Below are 25,592 nucleotides of genomic sequence, written 5' to 3'. Positions count from 1 at the left end.
AGTAGTGATGCTCTCAGGGACTTTTTGCTAACTGATTTAGGTTGCACATTTGTCAACACACCATTTGGCGCAACTTGTGCACTGCTCAGAAGAGGCCAAGCCTTGAAACACTGGGTCAGGTTTGAGAAATACTGACAGAGCTGAGGATGAAACATATGCATACTACTCATTCCTGTAGCTAATGCTAGAATGTGTACTCCCTTCCATCCCTAAGCATGTAGTTGGCTTAAACCATGTAAAAAAATTAAAAACATGGTTGTTCAAATTAGAGTAATTAAACAATAAAAGAAGATGTATGTTCTGACTACAGGGTCATCCAGCTTACCATCAAATGCTGATTTGTTTTATTATAGGTTATTTTTTCTTCAATTAGAATTGAAGAGAGTCATTCCTGAAGTTTAATTGTCCTTCAGTATTTTCCATTATAGGATGTCTGTGAGTAACAAAACAGAAATTGTATCTTACAGACTTGCCCAAACTAAGTGTTTTCAGCCAAAAAAATAAAACTACTAGAAGCTAAAGAGCAGCTATTGATGTTTTAGTATGGGAAGTAGGGTCAAAGAGATCACAAAACTCAACCCTTGTTTTTTGGGAGAAGTTCAGAAGTTATTTGCTTATTAAATAAAACTCCTCAAAATGTGTCTCATCTAGAAAACTTGAAAAACCTTTATTAAAAAAAGCTTTCAAAATTAAAAACACTTGTGAAGTATAGGAACAAAGAAAGCACAAAACAATGACAAGCTAAAGAATGGGAAAAAAGTAATTAAAGCAGTTTCTTGGTTTTGAGGAATTTGGATGATGTGATAGTTCTATAAGTATGTCACGCAACGTGGTAGTATCCCTGGGATAAACTGCAGCTTCTGTGCGCTTTGACAATTTCTGCTGCATTGACCCTTCAAGATAATTTTGTTTATGGTTGCTTCTTCTTTCTTACATATAGTATACTGTGGACTAATTAGAAGACTTATCACCTTTTCCTTAAGTGCATGGGGGAAAGTGCACGAACCATCCTCCTTTTCTTTTTCTTCACAGCCCTAAGCACATAATTCTTTGATGCTAGTAAGTGTTTTTTTATAGTGCTGTTTCAAGACCAAATTCAGAGAAATGGAGAAGCAGCATTTTCTTGCCTCTTCTGGAGCCAGCCAGGCTGCCTGGCTACAAAGCAGATGGCTACATGGCCATGTAGTTTGTATATACGGGGTAGGTAGCTCCCCTTATGGGTACCAAGTAGCTACTTGGGCTTAGTTGCTCCTGAAATTATGTATATCAGCCCTGTGGACCACTGCCCTGAATACTGAATCAGCATTTTAAATATGAGGTATTGTAAAGGGAAGTTTGAGGATTGGTCTTTGGCCAGCTACATCTGCAACTGCTAGCTTTGTAGTAGACTAACAAGTTCTCCCATCTAATGATTGAAAAGAATAGGCTGTGTGATTATTTGATAAATTATAAAACTGTCAGATCAGATGAATAAGACTGTATGGTGAAAGAATGGAATAAAATGAAATTAGTTTCTTTTATGAATGCTCTGTTAAAGATTAAATATGTGCATCAAAGGGAACAGATTTGAGGCTAGTATTACTTAACATGACTGCTTAGCAATTCAATCTACAACCTCACCCAACTTCATTTGTTCTGCAGAAGTTACATAGTCCTATGGGGGAAAAAAAGGAAAATCTAGCCAAAGGAGCAGCTGTAGAAACCAAATTTTGAAGTGAGTGGGTTGCAGTGAAGGAGACAATGTAAAATCTGTTGAGGCTATCTCCAGAAGTACACCTACAATTATACAACCCAGTTGCCTAATTTACAGGAGAGTGACGTCTGAAATTCTCCTGGCCTTTAGAAGTCTTTCTGTACTACCTGAACACCCTTCTTTGTCTTCTATGAAGAGAACTCTCTCTGGATGGAAACTGTCATCCATTTGAGGCACAAATAGTCTGGTGGATAGTATAAAGACTTGCTGGGTCTGAAATTCTTTGATCTAATATTGATTTGCTCACCCAGTAGCCTGGAAAAGGTAAAGTTCTGATTATTCCATGGAGTCTTTTCATGACTTTAGGCACATTATTAGCATATTGTTGCTGAATTTCAGTAACTGAGGCTTTCTGCAACAGAGGAGGATTTTATGCACAGCTGTGCACAAAGCAGATTTTTTTTTCTTCAAGCTTATGTACTGTGGCAGATGTGAAAACACTATGTTGTCTAAACATAGGCCTCTAGTGCCACTTAAAAATTGTAGCATGTTTGAGACATCCCCATAGGACCAGTGGATGTGGCAGAAGACCTAGAGGAGACCTTTGCTAGAGTGGCAGCTGAAGGCCTGACAAGATACCCTAGAGCATTTGAAACAGCCTCATGTAGCTATGTTTAGGCAGTTGAAGGAACCTCTAAAGGCAGGGTTCAGGCATCGTACCATTTCATATAATCGACTGGGACTCCAACTGTTTTTCAGAAACTTCTGCTTGTCATGTATCAGTCCTGTGCCACATCATTCGGATGTCTTAGGTATCTAAGACTTCTTCTCAAATGGTTCTGTGTGGGTTGTGTTTAAGGAGCTAGAGGCTGCTCTTCACAGTGCTGCTGGGATTCAGATCCAAACTTGGGTAGTTTTCAAATAGTCTCTGCCTGTGCACTAGTAACAGTCTCCCAGTTTTATCAGTAGAAGATCTAGTCAGAGCAGGCACTAGGATTACAATGGTGTTTATAATACCATAAACTGGGATGTCTGCATTTCATATGGCTCTCTCCAGAGTTTCACTATAATATCATCTTAGTTTCTACACATTAACTAAATACCTAAATGTAGGTATCTGAATCTAGAGCTGAATCCTACTCTGAGAAATATTGCTTGTAATAATTTTATGAGTGCTGTAGTGGAAGTCATCTGGCTATTGTAGTGGAAAGGCTGGAATAAGTTAAAAAAAAATCTCTCCCCAGAGAGAAGAGGGAGAGAAAAGTATCAGAAGAACAAACTTTTTAGGGACATATCTGGGTACGGTAGCAACAGTTCTAAGGAGAGGCAGGTATGCAAGTACTGAAATGCTTTTGAATTGAAAAAAGTAGTATTTTGCTGTAGGAGGCTGCTATACTGTGGACACCAGTGCCTTCACTCCCCAGGTGAAGTTGACCTTCAGTTCTGAAGCCTGTTGAATTTAGCTGAGTTAGTCACAGGAGAATAACCCCCTTGGTGAGGAGCAGTGTGGGGCAGCACTGGGACTTTTAACTTGCTACAGTTATCTACTTCAGACTTCAGCCCTGGGATGCAGCATCCTTCCTCTGAAAAGGCTAGAAGGAGTCCAAGGTGCCTTGCCTGCATTTCTAGTCAGTGTTGCAAAGTTTTGTCCTTAAGATTTGCTTTTTATAGGCTAAGAGGTGTACTTATAGAGATGACTACTGACTGACTTTGCAAAAACTCGTTTCTGCCTCCCTTACTCTCCTCCCAACCTTTTGGATAAATGGACAAAAACCCTTTTGGAAGAAATACTAAAAACTACTTGGAAATAGAAGTCAAGAGTTTGGTTAGAATAGGTTGTATCTCCTTAAATACATTGTAATTTCATTCTGAACAACAGATACTGATTTCAGAGAGTTAAAATTTAGAAAAATAAAGAATAGTCCCAAGGGTAATGCAAGTGATGTTTCAGATTAGCTATTTAATTGTTCAGCTGGAAACGGCTGATTTAGACCGTTAGGTGGCAGCATGAATTTGTGTTTTGGTGCAAGAATTTCAAAGCAGAAGCACTCTTTCAAAAGTTGCCCTTTTCTGTTCTTAAGCTTTTCATGACTTTAAAATGTCGTAATTCCAGCATAAATCAATTAAAACCAGGTTTACTCTAATGTTTTGTCGCATTGTTTTCTTCAAGTTCTCTTCTTCTGCAGTGATTGAGGCTGTAATGAAATAACTTCAATGGCATTTCCCTTTCTTTATGTAAATCTAGTGTGAGTAAAAGGTGCCAGTCTGTCAGCAGTGAAAACCGAGCATTTGGTTTATCCACACAGAGACAGGAAGAATTCTGCATTTCACCGTATTATTTCATTTCTCAGTCTTGACCTAAAGACATTTTGTTAAAGGTAAGGCTGCAATTCGGCCACCAAACCTGCAGTCTGTTCATGCTAGTGAAGCTTTCTGATTATTCAAACGTCTGTTCACTTGGAAGGGATTGAGATTGCCAGCCAATAATTGCTTAAGTTTTGTACATTTCTAGTTGAGACAGGATTCAGATCGTATCTTCACGCAGTCTTGTACATCACACTGTTACTACCCTGCTAGTGTATCAAAAATACAGTGTTGTAATCCACTCACTTTTAAACGAATTCTTTGTGTTCATCTTCTGCACACTACATTTTAACTTCCCCTGGCCTGTTTGTTCCCATTCATTGCCTGCCTCCCACATGGACATACTCTTAAAAGGAAAGTGTTGAGTACAGCTGTGCTAGGATTTTTCTTTGGTAGTATTTGTTTCTAGGAAAGGAAAAGGGAGAAAGTCAGTCCATTTCCTGTTGGTTTAAAACAGCAGAAACATCTGTTTGTCTTAAGATAGTTTTCCCAAAAGAGCAGTGGCAAGGGAGCACTTGCAGGTGATGAGCTTTGCCATTGCCAGTAGCTATCAGTTTAGACAATAGTGATTAGTATGTTTGGCTTGAAAAAAATAGATACATTCCTTAAATGACAGAGGATATTTATTCCTGCTATAAAATTTTTGACAGCTAAGGTTTAATTTCTACAGTGTTTAAAATCCTAACAAGTATCTGGGATCAGAAAGTCCAGATCCTGCTGTGGAATCTACAGACTCCATTAAATTCTGTTCAAAAATGATTTTTCTGTAGTCTCCTCACCTATTACGGTGAAGTTTCTTAGTGCTCACAAAATGGTGTTACTGATGTGTACTGGCATGGTGTTCATGTAATCCTGACAAATGCATCCTATCACTACAATCCACTGTGTTAATGGGTGCATTTAACTTATCAGGGATCAATAAAATATATACTTGTCAGTATATTTACAATATTACATTGAGAGCTGTTAAAATAATGTTATGTATACTAAAAATCAGGCCAACAGAATATGGAGCAAACTCTACAGGTAGTATCCCCAGTATAGTGTCTCTTCATTCCCCAGATCAATGCATTTACCTGGTGTCGTTAAAGTATTTTCAGCCTTAGTTGCAGAGCATCTAGATGGTTTATCACTCTTCATGCCTAAAAAAATGGTATGCAAGTCATGACATTTTGCACCATGGAGTTTTTCTGAACTGTCTTGAGTCAAGATTATGTAGTTTTGTCAGTGACCTCCTGGTCCTACTTACAGAAGAGCTCCTGAGTCCCAATACCTTGTCTTACTAATTAATGGGGTTTTTTTTCCATTTTCTTTCAGGATATAGTGAGCTCCTCAAACTACTTGTATTCTCACTCTGTCTTGTAAGGGGACTACCCTGTCCTTTTGTGGCTCACTTTTTGGTATTTCTCCTGAAGCTTCCAACTCTAGGACAAGGTTTTGGTAGATGCTTTTCTTTGGGTTTTCAGCTTCCTCGGATCTTTCTCTGCTCTGGAGAAGGTACATCTGGCCCCACATCTGCATTTCCAAGTTTCACGACTTTTTTTTGCTCTCACTTTGTCTGAAAAGTATAAAGAGTTGAAATACAGATCCTTGTAATCTTTGGTTGCCTAATGTCTATTTGTTAATGTTGCTTTTCCACTTGGGAGAGTTCCTGTAAACCTTCTGATTCAAAGATCTTTAGAGCCAACAGCCTGCCTGCCCCAGCACTTTGTGTGTCTGTCCGGTCTGTTGGCTTTGCAACCCACCAGGTGTCCCTCATTCCTTTTTCTAGACCTAATTGTTTTAAGGCAGCTTTCATTTCAAGTTACAGACAGAAAACTAATATTGTTGGTGCATGTAAAAATAAGCACAGATTTAGCATCTCTTTGAGGAGCTGGAACATTTTGGGTGTGTTTCTTTTCCCCCACAGTTAGCTTTTTCACCTTTGTCTTTTTTCCTGTGAGATACTAGGTTCAAAAGAACCAAGACTACTTAGTCTCCCTTCTTGTTATGACCTTTCTGCTGTGTCCAGAACCTGAACATTGGTTATGAGTAAACGCATTCTCTGCTTGCTTTTTTTGGTAATGACATAAGTGAACTGCTGATACAGTTTAGACGTTAGTTTGAGAGGCTGTCATAATTTTCCTGAGGGAAGCAAGCAGAAAGAACTTTAGTGGCTAATTTTTAACAGATTATAACACAGTAAGATGTGACTGGAATTGTACTTTCTCCTAGTCTAAGGTCTTTGTCCCTTTTGAACTGAAAGTTCTGCTGCAGATGGAGGAATTATTAAATTTTCTCAAGAAAGGTTTTCAGGATTCTTTTATGATAGAATATATGGAATATTAACACAGAACAACTCACCGGAAACCACTGTGTTAATAGTTTCTCTTCAGGTCTTTTCTACAATGGGGATTTAGGTAGCTGTTTAAAATAATTAACAGCTCTTCTGAAATGCTAATTTCTAGAGTATTCTAAAGATCTACTTGTCTTTTTAGGATTTTTTAAAAGAGGAATGCCAGTTTAAGTTGTTTGTTATTGTGGGGGGGGGTTTTGTCACCTAAAGGATAGATGCATTCACAGCAATCGGTACTTTGGCACCAAGATTTGTCTGGATGATTTGTTTTACTGAAATGGGGCTGAATCCATGTTGTGATCAAAACAGAAATAATATCTGTAAAAAAACCAAAACTTTGAGGCTCTTTTCCGTAACAAAAAAAAAAAAAAAGTGAAGTCTAATTACCTTACTGATTTAGATTCAAGTCTGACATTAGTGTCAGTGAAACAGAAATGGGAATTAAGGATGTAGACATCAGCAGCTGATCCTTAGTTTAGTTTAAAATAATCATAGAATCAAAGAATCATAGAATGGTTTGGGTTGGAAAGGACGTTAAAGTTCATCTAGTTCCAACCGCCTTCCATGGGTGGGACACCTCCCACCAGACAAGGCTTCCGAACATCTAGCCTGCCCTTGGAACACTTTCAGGGATGGGGCATCCACGACTTCCCTGGTCAACCTGTTCCAGTGCCTCACCACCTTCACAGTAAAGATTATTTTCCTAATATTTCCTAATATTTCCTAATTATTTTCCTGCTTATCTCAGTCTACTCTCTTTCAGTTTGAAACTGTTACTCCTCATCCTGTCACTACAGTTCAGTAAAGGTAGTTTCTATCATGATCTTTTTTACTAAGTGAAAGGTCATAATGATCATTTTGGATACATGTGATCAACAGAGGGAGATTAAACCCTTCAGAAGGGATAGACAAGGAAGGAGAGCCTGTGGGGTAGTTGTGTGTGTTAGGAAATGTTTTGAATGTGTAGAGCTTTATGATAGTGATTATAGGGTTGAATGTTTACAAGTAAGAATCAGGGGGAAGGCTAACAAGGCAAATGAAATGGTGGTACTCTGTCATAGACCACCCAACCAGGATGAAGAGTCAGATGAAACATTCTATAAGCAGCTGAGAGAAGTCACACAATCGCTAGCCCTTGTTCTCGTGCGGGACTTCAGCTTACCAGATGTCTGCTGGAAATACAATACAGCAGAAAGGAAACAGTTTAGGAGGTTCCTGGAGTGTGTGGAAGATAACTTCCTGACACAGCTGGTGAGTAAACCAACTAGGGAAAGCACCCTGCTGGATTTTGTTGCTTGCAAACAGAGAAGGACTTGTGAGTGATGCGGTGGTTGGAGGCCATCTTGGGCACAGCAATCATTAAATGACAGAGTTTTTAATTTTTGGGAGAAGTAAGGAAGGGGGCTGGGTCAGCAGAACTGCCACCTGAAACTTCTGACAGGCAGACTTTGGCCTCTTTAGGAAACTGACAGAGTCCCTTGGAAGGCAGTCCTGAAGCACAAAGGAGTCCAGGAAGGCTGGACACTCTTTAAGAAAGAAATCCTAAAGGTGCAGGAGCAAGCTGTCCCCATGTACCAAAAGATGATCCAGCAGGGAAGAAGGCTGACCTAGCTCAACAGAGAGCTTAGCTGAAGCTCAGGAGAAAAGTTTATGGCCTTTGGAAGAAGGGGCAGGCCACTCAGGAAGACTACGAAGATGTCATGAGGTTATGCAGGGAGAAAATTAGGAGGGCCAAAGCCCATCTTGAAATTAATCTGGCTGCAGCTCTCAAGGGTAACAAGAAATGTTTCTACAAATATATTAGCAACAAAAGGAGGGCTAAGGACAAACTCTATCCTTTATTTAATGAAGGGGGAAATGGTGATCAAGAATTGAGGAAAAGGCTGAGTTACTTTTGCTCTTATTAAGAGCAGTTGTTCTCAGGGTACACAGCCTCTTGAGCTGGAAGACAGGGATGAGGAGAAGAAAGGAGCCCTATGTCCTGGTTTGAGCCAGGGTAGAACCAATTGATTTAATTGTCTTTGAATTACTGCCCCAGCATTAAACCATAGATTTAGTCTTCACGTTAGGAAGAAATTCTTCACTGTGAGGGTGGTGAGACACTGGAAAAGGTTGCCCAGGGAAGGTGTGGCTGCCCCATCTGTGGAAGTGTTCAAGGCCAGGTTGGATGGGGCTCTGAGCAACTTGATCTAGTGGGAGGTGTCCCATGCATGGGCATTTGAACTAGATGGTTATTAAGGTCCCTTCCAACCCAAACCATTCTACGATTCCATGTTTTCTACCTAGACTTCAGTAAAGACTTTGACACTCTTTTTTTTGGAGAAACTTCCTGCTTAAGGCTTGATCATGTGTGTGACCACTACTACTGCACCCTCGTTGCACAACTTAGCCATTTTTATTAACAATGAATTTTTTTTTTTAATTTGTCAGTCACTGGTGTAAAGTTGGAAAATTCAAAGAGTATTGCATCTGCTATTCATGAATAAGCTTCACTAGGAAGTGTGCTCTTTTCATGCTTTTAAGTATGTATGAGTCAAAACACTGAATGACTTCACCACTTATCCTTTTGCTTTCTGATCTTTTTGCCCCTTCCAAACTTGTATGATTGATTAACAGACCACTTCCTTTCCCCTCCCAAGAGTGGATAAAGCTTTCATCGTAAGACATTCCACATTGTTTTCAGCATCCTCATAGGATCAGTGGAAGGTAACATAAAATGCCCTCTTTCTCCAATTGACCAGGCTCTCTGTAGCTCACATTTGATTTTTTTGCAAATCTGGTGGCAGACATTGGAAGATTTCTGGACAGAAGCTGTAGCTGGCCATGATAGTACTTCTTCATAGGGTGCCGAGATGATAACTAGCAAGGTAGAAGAGTGTTTATTCTAAATTAACTGCACTCATCAGCTGAGAGGTGACTCATTAAGCCAGAATTAATTGTGGTTTTACAGTTTTTTCTTACTTTCAGTCAGCCCAGTATAGGCCAATATACACTATTTATTCAATTGAAGTGAATTTGGATGGTCAGAATTCCTCTATGAGCTTCTTGGGTCTTCTTCCTCTGTGAACTTTTAGGTTAATTAATTCCTATGAAGTCCTAGGCCAGAGATTATTTTCTTAGTAACATTTTTATTAGCATTGTATTACCAATATAAATATATGATAACATTAAATGAGCGCAGTACTTCATTCTCTCATTTGCTTAGTCTCTAGGCTGGCAAGTTACATGATTTTATTTTTTTTTACATGAGTTTATTATGTAGAAAGAAAATGAAATTGTAGTCAGATATGCAACATTGTTTATGTTCTTTTACTGTAATGGGTATTTGGACGGCATTCTCAGTAACCGCTCTGCATGCTTGTAAAGATTAGTGGGTAATACAGTTCATGGGAAATTTTATGAGCTGAAGTAGATAAGAGTTTGAGATGTTTGTCTTCTGAATGTCTGCTTTAACCTCTAAGTATACAGTGTACATCACAACTTCATTATGTTTTCCCTTTTATTCTTATTGTACTTGTTTTTATGTCATGGAAAATAACATTTTCTTTTTCCTTGTATTTATCTTTTCCACCCCCTTCCCCTCTGCAGCCCCCATCTGCATTTCAGCATTGTCCACTTGACATTTTCCAATGCCTTAAACTCTGGCAGCAGTATTCTTGTCATGTTCTTATATTACTTATGCTATTTTTGCAGTCAAGAGTAAGTTGAAGTTGTGCTGACCATTTTCATTACTTAGCTGTTCAGCTGATAGATAAAAATACTTCTTCAGAGGCACATAACATTTTGTTCTATGCTCTCTTCTTGATTTTGATTGTTGTTTTTCTGCTTCCTTTTTCTGCATTAGTCTCCAAGGTACAGCACTTTGGAAGGTTAATCTCATGACAGTTTTTCCCCTAGTTTTCTTCCTTTTTCTTCTTTTTTTTTTTTTCTTTTTTTTTTTTTTCTTCCCCTCTCCAATCTCTTGCACTAGATTTTCCTTTTTTAAAGGTATTCAGGCTGATTTTGAAACTCTTCTGGCACTTTCAAAAGTGCTTCTTATAGTCTTTTAGACTTCAGACTGAAGAAGAGAGAGCAATGCAAGTGTAAGCAGAGATCTGAACTTACTGTGCATGGAAGTATCTCTCTATAGCTAGTCTTACATAACTGGCTCAATACGTTTGCTGTTTTACTTGTTAGCTTAATCTGTGACTGTTAAAGTATTTAACTTCTGTTTTCTGTAGCTTTCTGTTCGTTTCTTCTAGTTACTTTTGATGAACAACTGTTTTTTACTTGTGGATGTACGTATTTATTGCAAATAGTAAATGAAGTAGTGCAGAGAGTAAATATTGACGTATTTATTTCTGGCAATGTCTGTATTGAGCAACTTGGAATTCACAGATACAGTGATGTGGCAATATTATTGTCTTGTTATCACAAATTCTCCTAGGAAGATTCCACAGTAGATAAGTTATGTTAAACTGAATCCCCCTCCCTTTTGTATTTACTCATGAATTTTTCGATATTGTGATTGTGAAAACATGAGTCAATTATTTTAATTAAGTTAGTCATACTGCTTGAAGGAACTGCATAGTCTCTAGGCCAGAAAAAGAAGAAGAAGAAAAAAAAAGGCAATAGTAATTAACTTAATGAAATATTCAGAATCAGCACAAAGTTTAAAAGAAAGAATAAAGACATGGAAGTAAACAAGTAAAAACTCAACAGAAAGTAACTGTATACTAAAGGTAGGTTGTTTCTGACTAACGTGTTAACCTTGCACGTCATGCGTTAACTCCTTTTTTAGGTAAAGATAGTAAAGTAAATCTTAGATTTGTGGGATTCAGTTAAGCATTTTGTAGCATTATATAAGGATACTGTTTTTGTTAAATTGAAGGAGATGGGGATTTGTATAAGAAATGCAGGGTGGGAAAGGAGAAGAAAAATAATCAACCGTATTGATAATTGAACTTGGAGAAAGATTATTAAGTGCAGTTCTTTCAATTTTAGAATCAACCTTTTAAAAGATTTTTGTTAAAGTTGTTTGCATGAAAAAGAGGAATATGTTTTCATTGGATGCAGAAGGCATCATCACTACACAAGAAGATGAAAATATGCAGGAAGAGTTGGATGATTGTGAGGACTGACACATTAGAAATGGGATGAGACTAGACTTTCCAGTATATAATGTAAGATTAAGACCACTGGCACTAGTAGTACGAATTCTGTTGTCATCTGAGGGTTATTCAGTTGGAAATCACAGAAGAGGAGTGTTACCTAGTATTACTAATTAATTAAAGTATAAACTGAGAACAACTGATGTGCTTGAAGCAGAGGCAAGGCAAATGTGATTTTGAAGATGTGTTGAGCAAGATAAGAGATTAATACTGCTATTATACAGAACACTGCTAGCCTTGTCTACCATTCTTGACTCATAATAAAGAACTGGAGTGAGTACAGGGAAGGGCTATGAAGGATTATCAAGGTAGTGGGTGGCCTTTTATATGGAAGACTTCTAAAATGCCTTGATGTGTTCCCTTTCAAAACAAAGGCTAAGTGAAAGTCGGAAAGCTCATATGGGTAAACATCTTCGCAGAGCTACGAAGATGATTAAGGGAGTGGAACATCTCCCTTATGAGGAAAGGCTGAGGGAGCTGGGTCTCTTTAGCTTGGAGAAAAGGAGACTGAGGGGTGACCTCATCAATGTTTACAAATATGTAAGGGGTGAGTGTCAGGGGGACGGAGTTAGGCTTTTCTTGGTGATGACCAGTGATAGGACAAGGGGTAATGGGTGTAAATTGGAGCATAGGAAGTTCAAGGTGAATATCCGAAAAAATTTTTTTACTGTGAGAGTGACAGAGCACTGGAACAGACTGCCCAGGGAGGTTGTGGAGTCTCCCTCACTGGAGACATTCAAAACCCACCTGGATGAGTTCCTGTGTGATGTACTCTAGGTGACCCTGCTCTGGCAGGGGGGTTGGACTAGATGATCTCTCGAGGTCCCTTCCAGCCCCTAAGATTCTATGATTCTATGATAACAAAAAAGTAAAAGAGCTGTAGAAGTTAAAGGATAGTATTGACGTAAAATAAAAATGTACAGCCATGCTGAATGCTGGGAAATTAATGGGTATCAACTTAAAATGGGAAGCACCTTTCCTGTATTTTCTCATTATTTTAAAAAAAAATTAACATATGCTTTTGAATCTCTTTCTGTTCATGTTTCCATCACATGGTTATTCTTTACAATTCTATAGTTTAAGGTGTTTCTGCAACTAGATCAAACTTGGTTTCAGAAACTGATCCTAGCAAGTATTATATTGAGAAAAATTATTTAATCATTCCGAATTAATTAAATTAATTTTAATGTTTTAAAGTTTTGGATTATAGTTTAAAACCATTAAGGCTTTAAAGCCTAGCCTTTAAGCTAGGAAAAGGATACATGATTTTCTTTTTTTAAAAAATCTTGTCTACATAGCTGAGAGGAGGTCAGCATTAGAAAGGTAGAAACAGTAATAGGCAATATAAATAAATCAGCTGAATAGAAAGTTTGGAAATATATCTTTCCATCTAATACGGGATGTCAGTGGCTAAAACTGATACATAGTACCTCATCTTGCTCTCTTTACACTATCAAAGTTTTTGAAGGGCTTGAAGGTAATCTAGAAAAGAACAGCAAACCTCAAAGATAATGGACTGTTGTTCCTAAAAGGGTACTTGGAAAACAGAGCCTCTTTGTTCCCAGGTCTGATTGTGGACCTGCTGAAAGAACCATAAGGTGGACTATATGAAGACAAAAGTGGCTATACTGCATGTTTCCTTCTTGAAAACATAGAACTCACATCTGTAAGAAATGCACGTGGCTAATGGGCTGCTTAGGAAAGTAGGGCATGGCCAGGGAACAGCTGCACTGAGCAACCTGCTCTCCTAGAGAAATTTCCGATGTTCCAGAGAAAAAGTTGTTCACAGCAAATGCTGTTTCCTACTCCCCGGCATGTTCTGTGACTGTCTATCCCTCCACTCACAAAACTCACAGCATTTTCCTGGTTAAGCAATTTCAGCAGGGCTGCCAGCTTGATTGAGTTGATACGGAAAAGGAACCAGAGGGAAAAAGTGTGGAGAATGACCCTTTCGGCACAGAGCTGGCATCTGAAGAATTACTTTCCCGTACCATGTTGTACCTGATATTTTAGTGGCCCTCATCTTGGTTAAAATGGTCCCTGATCCTCTTTAACTTTGCATTATGAAATGGGAATAGGGTAATACTTCCTGTAACACTTGTGTAGTGGGGAAATACTTCAGTTTATTTTTACAAAGGTGAAGAATGCATTGGCCATTAGAATTTAGACAAAACTTCACTGGAGTTTTTAACAGTGAAGAGGAGGCTAAATCTAAATAAACTTCCTGGTTTCTGTGAGCTGCAGCTTGCACTTGTTTTGTTTTTTTTCACTCTCTAAGAAAAAAGTAGTAATATTTATCAGAAACATTTAGCCATTGAGGAATCCAGAGAAATGCAGGAAATGCAGTGTGAACACATAGTGTATGTACTAATACTTTATTTGTCTTTGTGTGTGTGGATTTGATGGCCAAAAGGAAGAGGCCCCAAGGGCTCCTTAGTATGTAATTAATATTTTGGCTAGAAAAGCAGCAGATTGTTTCAGTATGCTTACATGTTATGACATCATATTCCAGTAAAATTATAATGAACAGAATTTTTGTTTGTCTCTGTGGCAAACCAAAATGAGTTTTCTAATTGTCAACAGACCTTGGTGATTTATTTAATTATAGTGGCGCCCTCTCACACCAACTTAGTTCAGGTCTGTCAGCATTTCTGTTATGAACCCCTATTTTTAGGGGTTTATAATTAGTTGTAAATATTTGCTCATTGCTGAAACTTGACATTCAAGGTCAAAGTCATAGTGCAAATATCCTTTTTCAGGTTGACTATTCTAATGTGATACCAATGGCACTAGCCAAAAAATTAGAATTCTGATGCTACGAAACTTAGAGGGAATAAAGAGAACTTGCTTTCCAGTCCTCTTGTTGGAAGGATCTTCTTAAGAATCTCAAATGTCCAGAAGGGCCAGATGAAAATTAACTTGTTTTAATAGGTTGTATGTGCCTGGTTTATAAAATATTATCCTTTATCACATTTTATTTTTTCCTTCCAATTGAGTATAGCATTTCTCATGCCCTTTCTTTGTCTTCTGGTTTTATAATCTGATGTCGTATTTCTGTGTCCATCAGCTTATATTCTGAGGACTGTGCCAGTATCACCTGAGAATCTTTTTTTGCATAAGAATTTTCTCTAAAGGAAAATCTTAGTCTTTGTAGTTGCCATTTAGAATGCAGGGATATTCTTTAAATGTAGGTAGCTTTAAAACTTTCAGAACCCTAATGAGTCTGTATGTGAAGCGTTGCTGTTGGAAATCCTGACGGTTTCAGTTCTGTGGTTGAACAGAGTTGAGAGAGGGCTGAGGAGCATAGGATGTGTAGGTGTTCCTGTGATGGAAAATATTGTGCTGATATGTTATTACATAATATCAGCAAATTTTATATAAATATTATATAAATAGGAAGCTGAATCAGAGAAGGTTTAGGTTAGATGTCAGAAAAAGGTTTTTCACCCAGAGGATGGTTGAGCATTGGAACAAGTTCCTCAGGGAAGTGGTGACAGCACCAAGCCGCCTGCCTGAGTTCAAGAATTGTTTGGGTGGTGCTATCAGGTACATGGGAGAGGAGTTGGACTCAATGATCCTGATGGGTCCCTTCCAACCCAGCATATTCTGTGATTCCCAAGATTGTTAATATTTTTGGTCCTTTTTAGTAACTTAAATGCAATCTGTTGGGAAGGTTTGTTAATAATCAGTGGCAGATTAGATATCTAAACTTTGCATGGGGTTGTTCCTTAGATGAGTGTTCAGCTTCAGGACACAGAATCACTCTGTATTAAAACTCAGTTTAGTTGTTGCGCTGTACTTCCGAACTGTAATATTACTATTACTTTTAAGGCTTTTGTTAATATAGTCTCTGTCCTCACCACCAAACAGAGGAGGATGTGTTGTTTCTATTTTATACACTCCGTGTTGTAGAGAAGCCAATAGCCTCCCAGTTTTTGTCAATTTTCTAAGGATTTCTGGTGCTTCTTTGCACTTTGCTGGCAATGTTCGTATTATCAGTGCTGTGTTAACTCTGCTTGAGGCCAAGCTGAGCAAGAAAAGTTTAATCAAAACCATGTAAAAGTCTAATCATTCTGCCCATGCCAAATATCTGCATGAGGCTCCAGAGCCACAGGCTGAATATCATTTTTCCATATTATCATATAAATAGCTCCCTAAACACTCTTTAAAATAAAAGGTGGAGAGGGGGGAGGAAAAATAGAGGTTCTGTTGTGGAATCTGGGCTTATGAAGTGGATTAATGTTCACATGCGTTCCTCCTTTGCATGTAATGGAGAGAAAGGTAGGTCTAGTAACTCAACTAGAAACAGGAACTACAGGAACTTGTGACAGAATTTGTATATTCCCTAAATCTAGGTAGTTGCTTAGAGCACTACCACATTTCTTTTTCTTTTAAGATGATTGTGAAGTAATGAGGTAGGGGTGTGCTATCAAGGTGCCAAATGCCTTTGTGAGACAGAGCTTATCTTCTGCTAAGCTGCTGCTAATGGGTGCAGCCAACAGATGCAGCAGTTTCCAGGCTCTAGTTCTAGATCTGCCGATAACTTCTTTTGGGATGGTGGGAGGATTCCTGGGAACTCTTTGAGGAATTTGAGGGTGCCTGCTGCTGCAGAAAAAGGTTAGCTGCAAGAGGCTGTGGCTTCTAGCAACATCTAGCAGCTGCCAACAAGTTCTGCCAGCTACTCCTCATCAAAAGCTGCACTGAGCTTTCCTTCCAGCTGTCTCCTGATTAGAGGGTCAAGTACCTTTCCACAGGTACTAGGGAGAAGCACATGTAAGTGCAGGGCTTGGAGTGCTGCTCCCAGAGGCAGCCTGCAGATGCAGGAGTTTGCACAGCAATTCAAGCAGAAGAGAACCAAAAACTCTGCTGAGGACAGTGTGTGTCTGCTCAGCAGCAGAGGGGAAGTGCCACATGGTACAGTTCCTAGCACTGTCTGGAGCAGCTGTCAGATCTAGCTGCAGAGCTGTGGCTGGGACAAGGAAACAGTGGTCTTGTCTGCAGGATCAGAGGGCCAGTGCACTGTCAGAGGATCTGTTTTGCCAAGTAAAGGAGATGCAGGAAGTTGCAGCGAACTGTGCTGACATCACTAGAGCTGATGAGTAAGACATCAGTTGGATCTTCTCCAAGATCCTGCCTGAATACCCAACCATACCAAAGGAGGAGCAGGGAGAGTCAATGCTTATTGGGCTGGGAAATGGGGAGTCCGGTGATGGCAGAGGCTGGAAGCTTGTAATTTTTGACACCAGGAAGGAAGGCTTCTGCAGCTGCAGATCTGCAACTACAATTTCAGTGCCATGGCATCAGATGAGGAGGGCCTGGGAGCTCTCGAAACATCCAATCCAGACAAGTCTGAGCCCTGCATGAGCACCAGAAGGAAGCAAAAAGTGGTAATATTGAGCAGCTTCCTATTGCAGCTGATGGACACCACCATTTGTGAACCTGGCCTGCTGTGTAGAGAAGTTTGGTTCTCACTGAGGGCTCGGATTGGGACACTTTGGATAGACTGCCAAGGATTGTCTGTTTCTCAGATTATTACCTTCTGCTGCTCCTCATTGTGGACACCAAAGGTACCGTAAGGGGACACACAGAGCATAACAAGCATGACTACAGAGATTTGATTTTTACATCTGTGGCACCCTCTTTAAAGATCAATGCTTGGAAGAGACAGGGTCCACCAGACTGAGTGGGACAAGCATCTTTATCAACAAGTTGGCCAAAGTGGTTGAGAGAGCTTTATTGTGATGGAGAGTAGAGTTCACCTACAACCAAGTGAGGCAGTAATGGATCAAGGTAGTAGGCAAAGACTTCAGGGTGGTGTTGAAGAGAGAGACCCTAAAATAAAAAAAAACCAACAGGGCTGAAAGGGTCCCAACCACAAATAAGGAAGAGCATTTAGGTCCTGCATTGGACCAGATAACCTCCAGGAGCCTTCCCAACCTGTGTTATTCTAGAATTTTATGAAAATGTTAACATAAGCAAATACATTTGCAGGCCTTAATAATTCCCTATAACTGTGTTAAACCATAAACAGGAAAGCAAAGCAAATACCCAATTTTGCATGTTGTAACAGCAACTTAGCTCACCCCTCTAAGGCCCTATAGCCAGAGGCTTGTTGGAGCCAGTGTTATGGTTTTGCTCTTTCCATATAAACATCCTTTTAGAATTAGGCACAAAGTTCGGGGACACTGAGACTGGAGTGACTATTCACATTTGTTTGGGTTTGAAATGTTGTGCTATCTGAAAGTTTTATTTTGTTTTATAGTTGAAACAAATTGGTTACAATTATTAATGAAAAGTCAGAAAGAAAATTGACCATCCGTGTCAACATAGGAAAATTGAGAGAGCACTCTTTAATAAGGATCCTTTAAAGAGAACGAAAGAAAATGTAGTACTTTGTTGTGGGTTTGAGTGATTTTAATTTTGTTGCAATGGACCTAGCTTTTGGCCATGCTTTTGGAATGCTGGGAATGCCCTAGGTTGTGTACAAGTTATTTGTCATGAGAAACCATTTCTGATAGATATCTCTTCTTCCTAGGACTAAATCTCCAATGTGTTAGAAAAGTTTTTGTTTGAGGAAGGAGCATAGGCTGACTAGACCATTGAGTGAAGTGTATGAAGTGAATTCCGTTACCTATATATAATATGATTAGAGGACTTTTTGGAAATGTTCTCTTAAAATATTATAATTTTAACAGTGACTAGAATTAGTTATCTGTACTGAATTCCTTGTTCTGACTCAGACAGCATGTGTGTGGGAATACATATTTTCTATATAAACTAATTATGTGGACAAGTTCTTACATTTAGTTATCACAGCGCTGTGACAGGTCCTCCCAAACCCAAGAATGGGGTTACGTCTCTTTCTTCATTGGCTGCTAGTGAGAGACAGGTTTCAGGATAGTGAGTATGGTATGGGTTAGCTATTTTTATTACTGAAAATAGAGATGTGGAGTTGATGATATGAATAAAGACGCTGCTTTCTTTGAAGAATAATAGCTGTGCTGGTTCATAGGAAAATGTTAAGGTTTTTGTTTTATCCTTCTTTCAGAGTCTTTCAGACATACTCAGAAAACAAACCCTGCCATTTTATTTGGAAAGTTTTCTGTAGGAGGGAAAAAAAAAGACTAAACAATGTGGTGGTGATTGCTGCTTTTCTTTCAGTGCCCAGAAAATACTTGGTTCTTGTAGAGTTGAAGAAGAGCTTCTTCCTACCCTCTGTTATGCTTTGAGAGAGAACTTCTTATCCTCTACAAAAATTTCGATATACGAGCTTTAAAAAGTGGCAAGAAGTACATTATCCAGGTCCCTCACTCTCTTCTGTCTGACTTTATGTTGTCCCTAAGAGCCGTGCTATGCCAGCCAGTTGCGGTCCTTCTTCTGTGCCACTTTCCCATGGGACAGGGTTTTTCATCCAGGCATGGCTTCTACTGGAGCTTTCAGTTCTTAGTAAGTTTAACCTCAAGACTCAAACCAAGAAGAGCAGGGCTGGGCTGTTGGGCTGAACTATAGTCATGCTGGTTGCAGAGCCCTGCAAATATGGGTGATGAGCTGGTTTGCTCGTAGGAGCTGGTGTCTGAGTTACTGATAGCCGTGCTGAGGAACAGCACGAGCTGAGTGTCTTACACTCTGAGGAAAGATAGTGTTTTATCCCTATCTACTGCTTTATGTTACATAAAATTGATGGTTAAAAATCACTAACTTGTACTCTTGGGTTTTTTTCATTACTTCTTTCCAGGTATCACTGCCCAGTGCCTAAAATTTTCTATGTCCAGTTAACTGTTGGCAACAGTGAGTTTTTTGGTGAAGGAAAGACTCGTCAAGCTGCCAGACATAATGCTGCAATGAAGGCCCTTCAAGCTCTTCAGAATGAGCCTATTCCAGAAAAAATACCTCAGGTCTGTGTTTCAGAAAACTGTTCCTAATATTCATGTTACGATACCAAATAAAGCAATCTAATTGCCAGTTTTTCAATGTTTAATTTTAGTGATTTTTTTTTTTTTCATTTTAGGCTCAATAATTAGAGAAGTAATACTGACAAGTTATTAGTGTTCTCTCTTCATAACGGCACAGCTAACATGAAACTGGACTTAAATAGCAAAAACTAGTAGGCATTTTAAAGATGAGATTGTCACCTGAGATTAAGTAAAACATAACATCAAAATAAAATAGTTGAGATTATAGTCAAGGTGGAGATAATGTCCATTTAATCAGTGTCTTCATGGAGAATGGATTATTAATCGTGTGTGATGTGATCTTTACAGTTGAGATAACTTGTCCCAAATGTACCTTATAACCCGACACAACTCACTGACAACTACTGATCAGCTCTCTGGTGGTTTTAGGCTTTTACCCACCTAGTACCTTTGAAAACAGCTAGCTTTCTCACTGCTGTATTTCTAAGTGGTATATATTGCTGCTTAAAAATGAGAAAGTATGTAATATTTAAAAAAAAAAAACAAACAGAAAAATTATTGTCACAGTAATCTTTGCAAATGGGAAGGACAAATGTAATAAAATTGCCCAATCAAATAATCCAAAGTAATTGCACAAGGAGAGAGTCTTTTAATTTTGTGCACTCATTCTGATGACATCTGTTGAGCTCCTGTGCACAGTGCAAAACTTAGCTAATAGCACCTTCAGTGTCTTGTGTGGTAGTTTTGAGCTGCTTTTTAAGAATGGAAGTAATTTTGAGTATTAAAAAAAATAATCTTAGTATTTTCTGCCTGATCTTGCATCTACATCTGTCTTTGGATCCAAAGAGATTTGACTCACCCTCGGGGTTTTTTGCTATATTATTTTTCTGGAAATTATCTTCAAAGTAATATCCTTTTATTATATTAATATAATTAATATTGATTTATTTATTTTTTTAAACAGGAGAACTATTAAGATAGAATATGTAAAGTCTTAGGAGGAATCCCTGTTCTCTTTCTCATTGTTAATTCCGAATTCTTAGCACAAACCTGCATGGGAATCTCATATTATTGAAATGTACTTTTGGCTCAGTGTATTCTTAGTTTTTTAAAATTGCATATTTAATTGCTGCTGCTGGCATTTGAAGTACACACGGGGCTGCTGCACAGTGGTGGGATTTGCCCTCAGCATGGGACATGGTCCAGCTCAGTAAAACTCTGCTTCCTTCAGCAGAAGTGACCTGCCTGGGTCAGCCTTGGAAGTGGTTGATTTATCATTCCTCAAACATCATGCATGGCTCACAGCCAGTACACATTAGAGTCCGGCTGGCCTCAATTAAATGACTAGATTGAGCTTCTTTCTTCCCCAATCACTGCCACTGTGCTTCCAAGGAGAGCAGAGAGGGGAGCAGAGACAGACCTACCAGTACCAATCTAGCCCTGCATCCCAAGGGTAGAATTCAGTGGACTTCACTGGAATGGGATCCATGGATATTTCACAGTAAATACATGGGTTTATCTTTTTGCTTTCATAACTGTGTTTGCTAATACAGGCTTCTGTATATTCTTTTGTTTTGAGATACCCTTTAAAAAAAAAAAAAAAAGACCAAACCATTAAGGATAAAATCTTTATCCATATTAAACCACTGAAGAGCATTGCCTTAATACTTCATTGCACAAACATGTTGGAGAGCATAAGGTGGGCAGAAACAAGAAGCAGTGAGCAAACAAGGCAGGGTTACAGGTGAATGTGAACCTGCTTTCATCAAAGAGCTATTGTGTGTCTGCCAGAGCACCTCTGCTGTCTCAGATGTGAGGCTAAGAAAGGCTTTACAATTAAAGTGTCAGCTGTGGAATGAGGATCAAATTTAAATTCAAAGTACTTGAGACACTCCTGAACATATTTTATCTTCCTTAGGGAAATCATATGACTAGGACTTGAAACTTTTCTGCCCTGTACTAAAGTCTAAGCCTCAAAGTCTCTGATCCTCCCTATTCTTCACTCACAGTTAGGGTCTCAGCTGTGTTTGGTGGAAAAAAATGCAAGGAATTAAGTTGTAAGGGCAGAAGGGACAACTGGGGTTTTTCTGGACTAACGTGTTTGTATTAATAATGAAATTTTAAACAGTAATTTCTGCATTAGACTATATATCTGGTTAAGTTAGAGTATAGCTAGAAAACCTAAACATTCTTGACTTAAAGGTTTGGTGACAGTCCAGTGGGCTTCATATTAATTTATGTAAATTATAGCACTGATTGGTATTCCCCATTTCAAATATAATTTGCAAGGTGTTTCTTCTAAATTCACTTAGCTGCACTTTCTAGCTAATAGATATTTTCTTACCTCTGCAAAGTGGAACAAGCAAGTATCAAAAATATTTCCCCTATATGCATTTACAGATTATGATTAAGTAATTTAGAATCTTTTTATAGAACAGATTGTTTCCACAGTGTCTCAGTGTAAGGTTGATTTTTCTAATAAGCAGTTCATCATTGTGGCTTTTTTTGCCAGCTTTTCAGGTTATCTGTGACCTTTATAAACATAAACTTAGTGAAAATCTTACTCAGTATTCTACTCAATTGAAGTTTCATACAGAATAGTAGTACCCCACTCTTTGTTTTATATTTTTTGAATCTCCAAAATATATTTTTACTTTTAAATATTGTCCTTTTAATTCTGTTCAGTTTCTCAGTGAACCTAATCATGCTTTGCCTGTCCTGTAAATAATGACCTACATTCTTGATTTCAGTGGTATTTTACAATTCATTATATGAAACAAGCTACATAATTTCCTACCTAATTTTATTCAAACTATCCTTGTTACTGCTTTGCACTGCACAATTTTTTAATATTTTTTTTTCAGCAGGTTCTAGGACGTTTATACATTTCTGTTTTGTATTTAGTTCCAGATCAATATCAGGGACATAAATTGCTTTTTCAGAGTCAAAATTTTACAGCCATTTAATAAGACAAAAAGTGCCCCATGTCTGCATGCTGTAACTGACTGCTGGATTTTTGGTCCTGCATTTTCTTAAGGATTAATGTATTAAGAGTTAACAAATGGTAGATAAGAGATTGCTAAATTTTATTGTTAATGTGAAAAACCTAATGTGGTTTTAATGTTATTTTGTTATCTGAATTTTGTAGCTATGCTGGTGGCTGAAGATTTAGATCAGACTTTGTTATCTAACATGGGGACTCTGCAGGAATCCACCTAATTCAGCCTAAGTTTCTTTGATGTTTACCTCCACTAATAAAAAATTAGGAGCCTGGCCAAGGTTACATGGCTGTTGAGAGATCCCAGTTTGAAACATTCAGAGCTTTGCAGTTTGAAAGTAGCTGAATGTGAAACCTCTGAGAACTAAGGAAGATGTGGCCTAGGGGGACAAACACTAAAAGGCAGCAGTTGTAGAAGGTGATAACTCTTTGACTAATTCCCTTGCTGGTGGTTGTCTGAAGAAAGTAAGCCTTACTTGAAGTGTAAAGCAAAGCTGTATTTTAGGCAGGATAATGTTTGCTTGTGCCTTTTGTTGTTTTACCTCTTAGCCTCTCTGTTTGTTAGGTTCCTATGGATAAATAAATAATGTTCTGTGTTGAGCAAGCTGTTCTCTGTCACTACCTTTTCACACTGGTCATAACTCCCAGAGGGAAGTTGATGGAGGGGCCATTAACCAGCTGGACCTGCTGAGGACACCTGTAACCTGGTGACCCACTCTAAGTGTGGGGGTGATTCACTGAATTTCTTGAGAGAAGTACAGTCTTCTGGACTTCTTCCTTGCTTGCCAGGGGTACCCACACAGAGACTGAGAAACAGGCCAAAGGATCTGTTGGATCCTCATGTTTGACACAAGAAATGTGTATTCAGATGATTATTATTTTCCGTATCATTAATAAGACTACTGTCTATGGAGGTTGTTTTGTCATCTATCATTAATTTATAAATTAATGTGTATATGTTTCTTTATTATGAAGCATTAAGTGCATTATATATGGCTTCACAGTCAGTGAGTGTCAGATAATGGGGTGCTGAGTTGGATGGACAAACACTGATTTACAGCAAGACAGGACAACTCGAAAGTCTTCAAGAAGTTGGGAGAGAAGAATATTGTGTCTTTTTATCTGCTAAAAATTGTAATATGATTATGTATTCTTCATTTTCAGAATGGAGAACCAGGAAAAGAATCAGAAGAAGATAAAGATGCGAACAAGTCTGAGATCAGCGTAGTGTTTGAAATTGCCTTGAAGCGCAATATACCTGTCAGTTTTGAGGTATATGTTAAATATTTATCTGTTTGCTAAGACAGTATTAAAAATGTGCCACACAATTAAAAATACCAACACATTATGAAGATGACATTTAAATTAATTAAAATTATAAATAAAAAAGATTTGGTAGTGTGTCAAAGTCTGAGATGCTTAGATTTTACTATTAAATTAGGTGCTCATTCAGAAATATGGGAGACCTAATATTTGGTTGCAAGCAAGTGGATGGCAGAAAGACAGTTCAGGTATCTTCTGTACAGTGCTGTGGCATTAGAAGCACACTCACTCTGATTTGAAATAATCTTCAAAATAGTCAGCCAAAGTCTTTGCTTTAACTGTAGGCTTTCATATACTGCAAAAGGTCCAGTTGAGACACTTTGCATCTGATGTGCTGTTTTTAGAAAGCCATGGGTGTATTATCTTCCACACCGTTTGACTCTTTGTCTATCTGTGTTTACGCCTTCTTGACTTTTTTTATTCTTTTTGCATGATTTTATCCATGAACCTGCTTCTGACACCTTAGTTTGCCCTAACTAATAAAGATTATTTGGAATAGCTCCAACGCTATCAATGAACTAACTATAGGAGAATGAGTGTTAGTAACAGAAAAAAATTTCTGGTATGAAATTTGGTCGTAAAAATCTAATGTTACTGTGGTAGGAACTACCAGACTTTTAAGCTGGGGTTTCTCCCTCCCTCTTTGTTTAACATTCAGAAAATAGTAATGCAAGTGGCTCTTTAAAGTTTAATTTTTCTACTTTTTGTTTTACATTTAAATTGAGTATATATGAAGGACATGGGTAGTGCTTATACTGGTGATGGTTATTTTCTCCAGTGCTTTTTGGAGTATAGGCACATATTTGCATGCCAAAAAAATGAATTACTCTGTGGCATGCCTTACAGCATGCTGTCTGAAGTTTACTGACACATTGGGCCTATAGCCATGAATTGGACAGTGTCAGATGGGATATTTGGACCTTCTTAGAAATCAGAGAAATCTCTCAGAAGGTAGGTAAGACAGCCAAAGACAAAGGATATTGGTTTTGACTAAGGAACTCCTCATAGCAAATGAGTATGTGCTTCATATACATGGTCCATGTAATGTGGACTAATTACAGAATCACGGAATTGTCAGAGTTAGAAGACACTTTGAGAGATTATCTAGACCATCTCCCTCACTAAAGCAGGATCCCCTAGAGCATATTACACAGGACTGCATCCAGGCAGGTCTTGAATATCTCCAGAGGAGGGAACTCCACAACCTCAAGGGCAGCCTGTTCCAGTGCTCTGTCACCCTCATTGTAAAGAAGTTTTTCCTCATATTTAAGTTGAACTGCCCATGTTCCAGCTTGTGCTCATTGCCTGTCACTGAGAACTACTAAAAATGGTCTGGCTCCATCCTCCTTACACCCACTCTTCAGGTACTTGTAGGCATTAATTAGTTGTCCTCTCAGCCTTTTCTTCTCCAGGCTCAAGAGTCCCAGCTCTTTCAGCCTTTCCTCATAAGGGAGATGCTCCAATCCCCCAGTCATCTTTGTTGCCCTCTGCTGGACTCTCTCCAGTAGCTCCCTGTCTCTTGAACTGGGAAGCCCAGAACTGGACACAGTATTCCAGATGTGGCCTCACCAAGGCAGAGATTAGAGAGTTAAATTAGAAAGTTAAAAGAAAGTAAAATCTCAGGGATAAAACTGTGGTGTCTGCAGATGTTTGTGTATCAGTTTGCAACTGCATGGTAATAACATAGCTCATGTAAGATCGGACTTAGTGGATACACGTGCCTGTGTTACAAAAAGGAAGCTTATAATTAACATTTCAGTTTTCACACATGATTTCTACCTTAAGTATTTTAAAGTGTTTGGAACAGTTCCATACA

At 38.5% G+C, this 25,592-nt stretch overlaps 1 protein-coding gene across 3 annotated transcripts in view; it reads left to right on the top strand.

Moving 5' to 3' along the window:
* The window catches only part of STAU2 (staufen double-stranded RNA binding protein 2), a 148,672-nt gene that overhangs the window by 13,283 nt on the left and 109,797 nt on the right, over positions 1 to 25,592 (top strand). For all 3 annotated transcript variants that reach the window (XM_009995574.1, XM_009995572.1, XM_009995573.1), the window contains exons 5-6: positions 19,278 to 19,437; positions 23,618 to 23,725. In XM_009995574.1, coding sequence (XP_009993876.1) covers positions 19,278 to 19,437; positions 23,618 to 23,725 — 268 coding nt within the window. The remainder of the gene's footprint in view (positions 1 to 19,277; positions 19,438 to 23,617; positions 23,726 to 25,592) is intronic.

This window comes from Chaetura pelagica, unplaced genomic scaffold (genome assembly GCF_000747805.2).
Source record: "Chaetura pelagica isolate M959 unplaced genomic scaffold, ChaPel_1.0 scaffold83, whole genome shotgun sequence".
Classification (NCBI taxonomy): domain Eukaryota; kingdom Metazoa; phylum Chordata; class Aves; order Apodiformes; family Apodidae; genus Chaetura; species Chaetura pelagica.
Note: the sequence above shows the minus strand (reverse complement) of the source record. Positions and strands in the feature narration are given on the sequence as shown.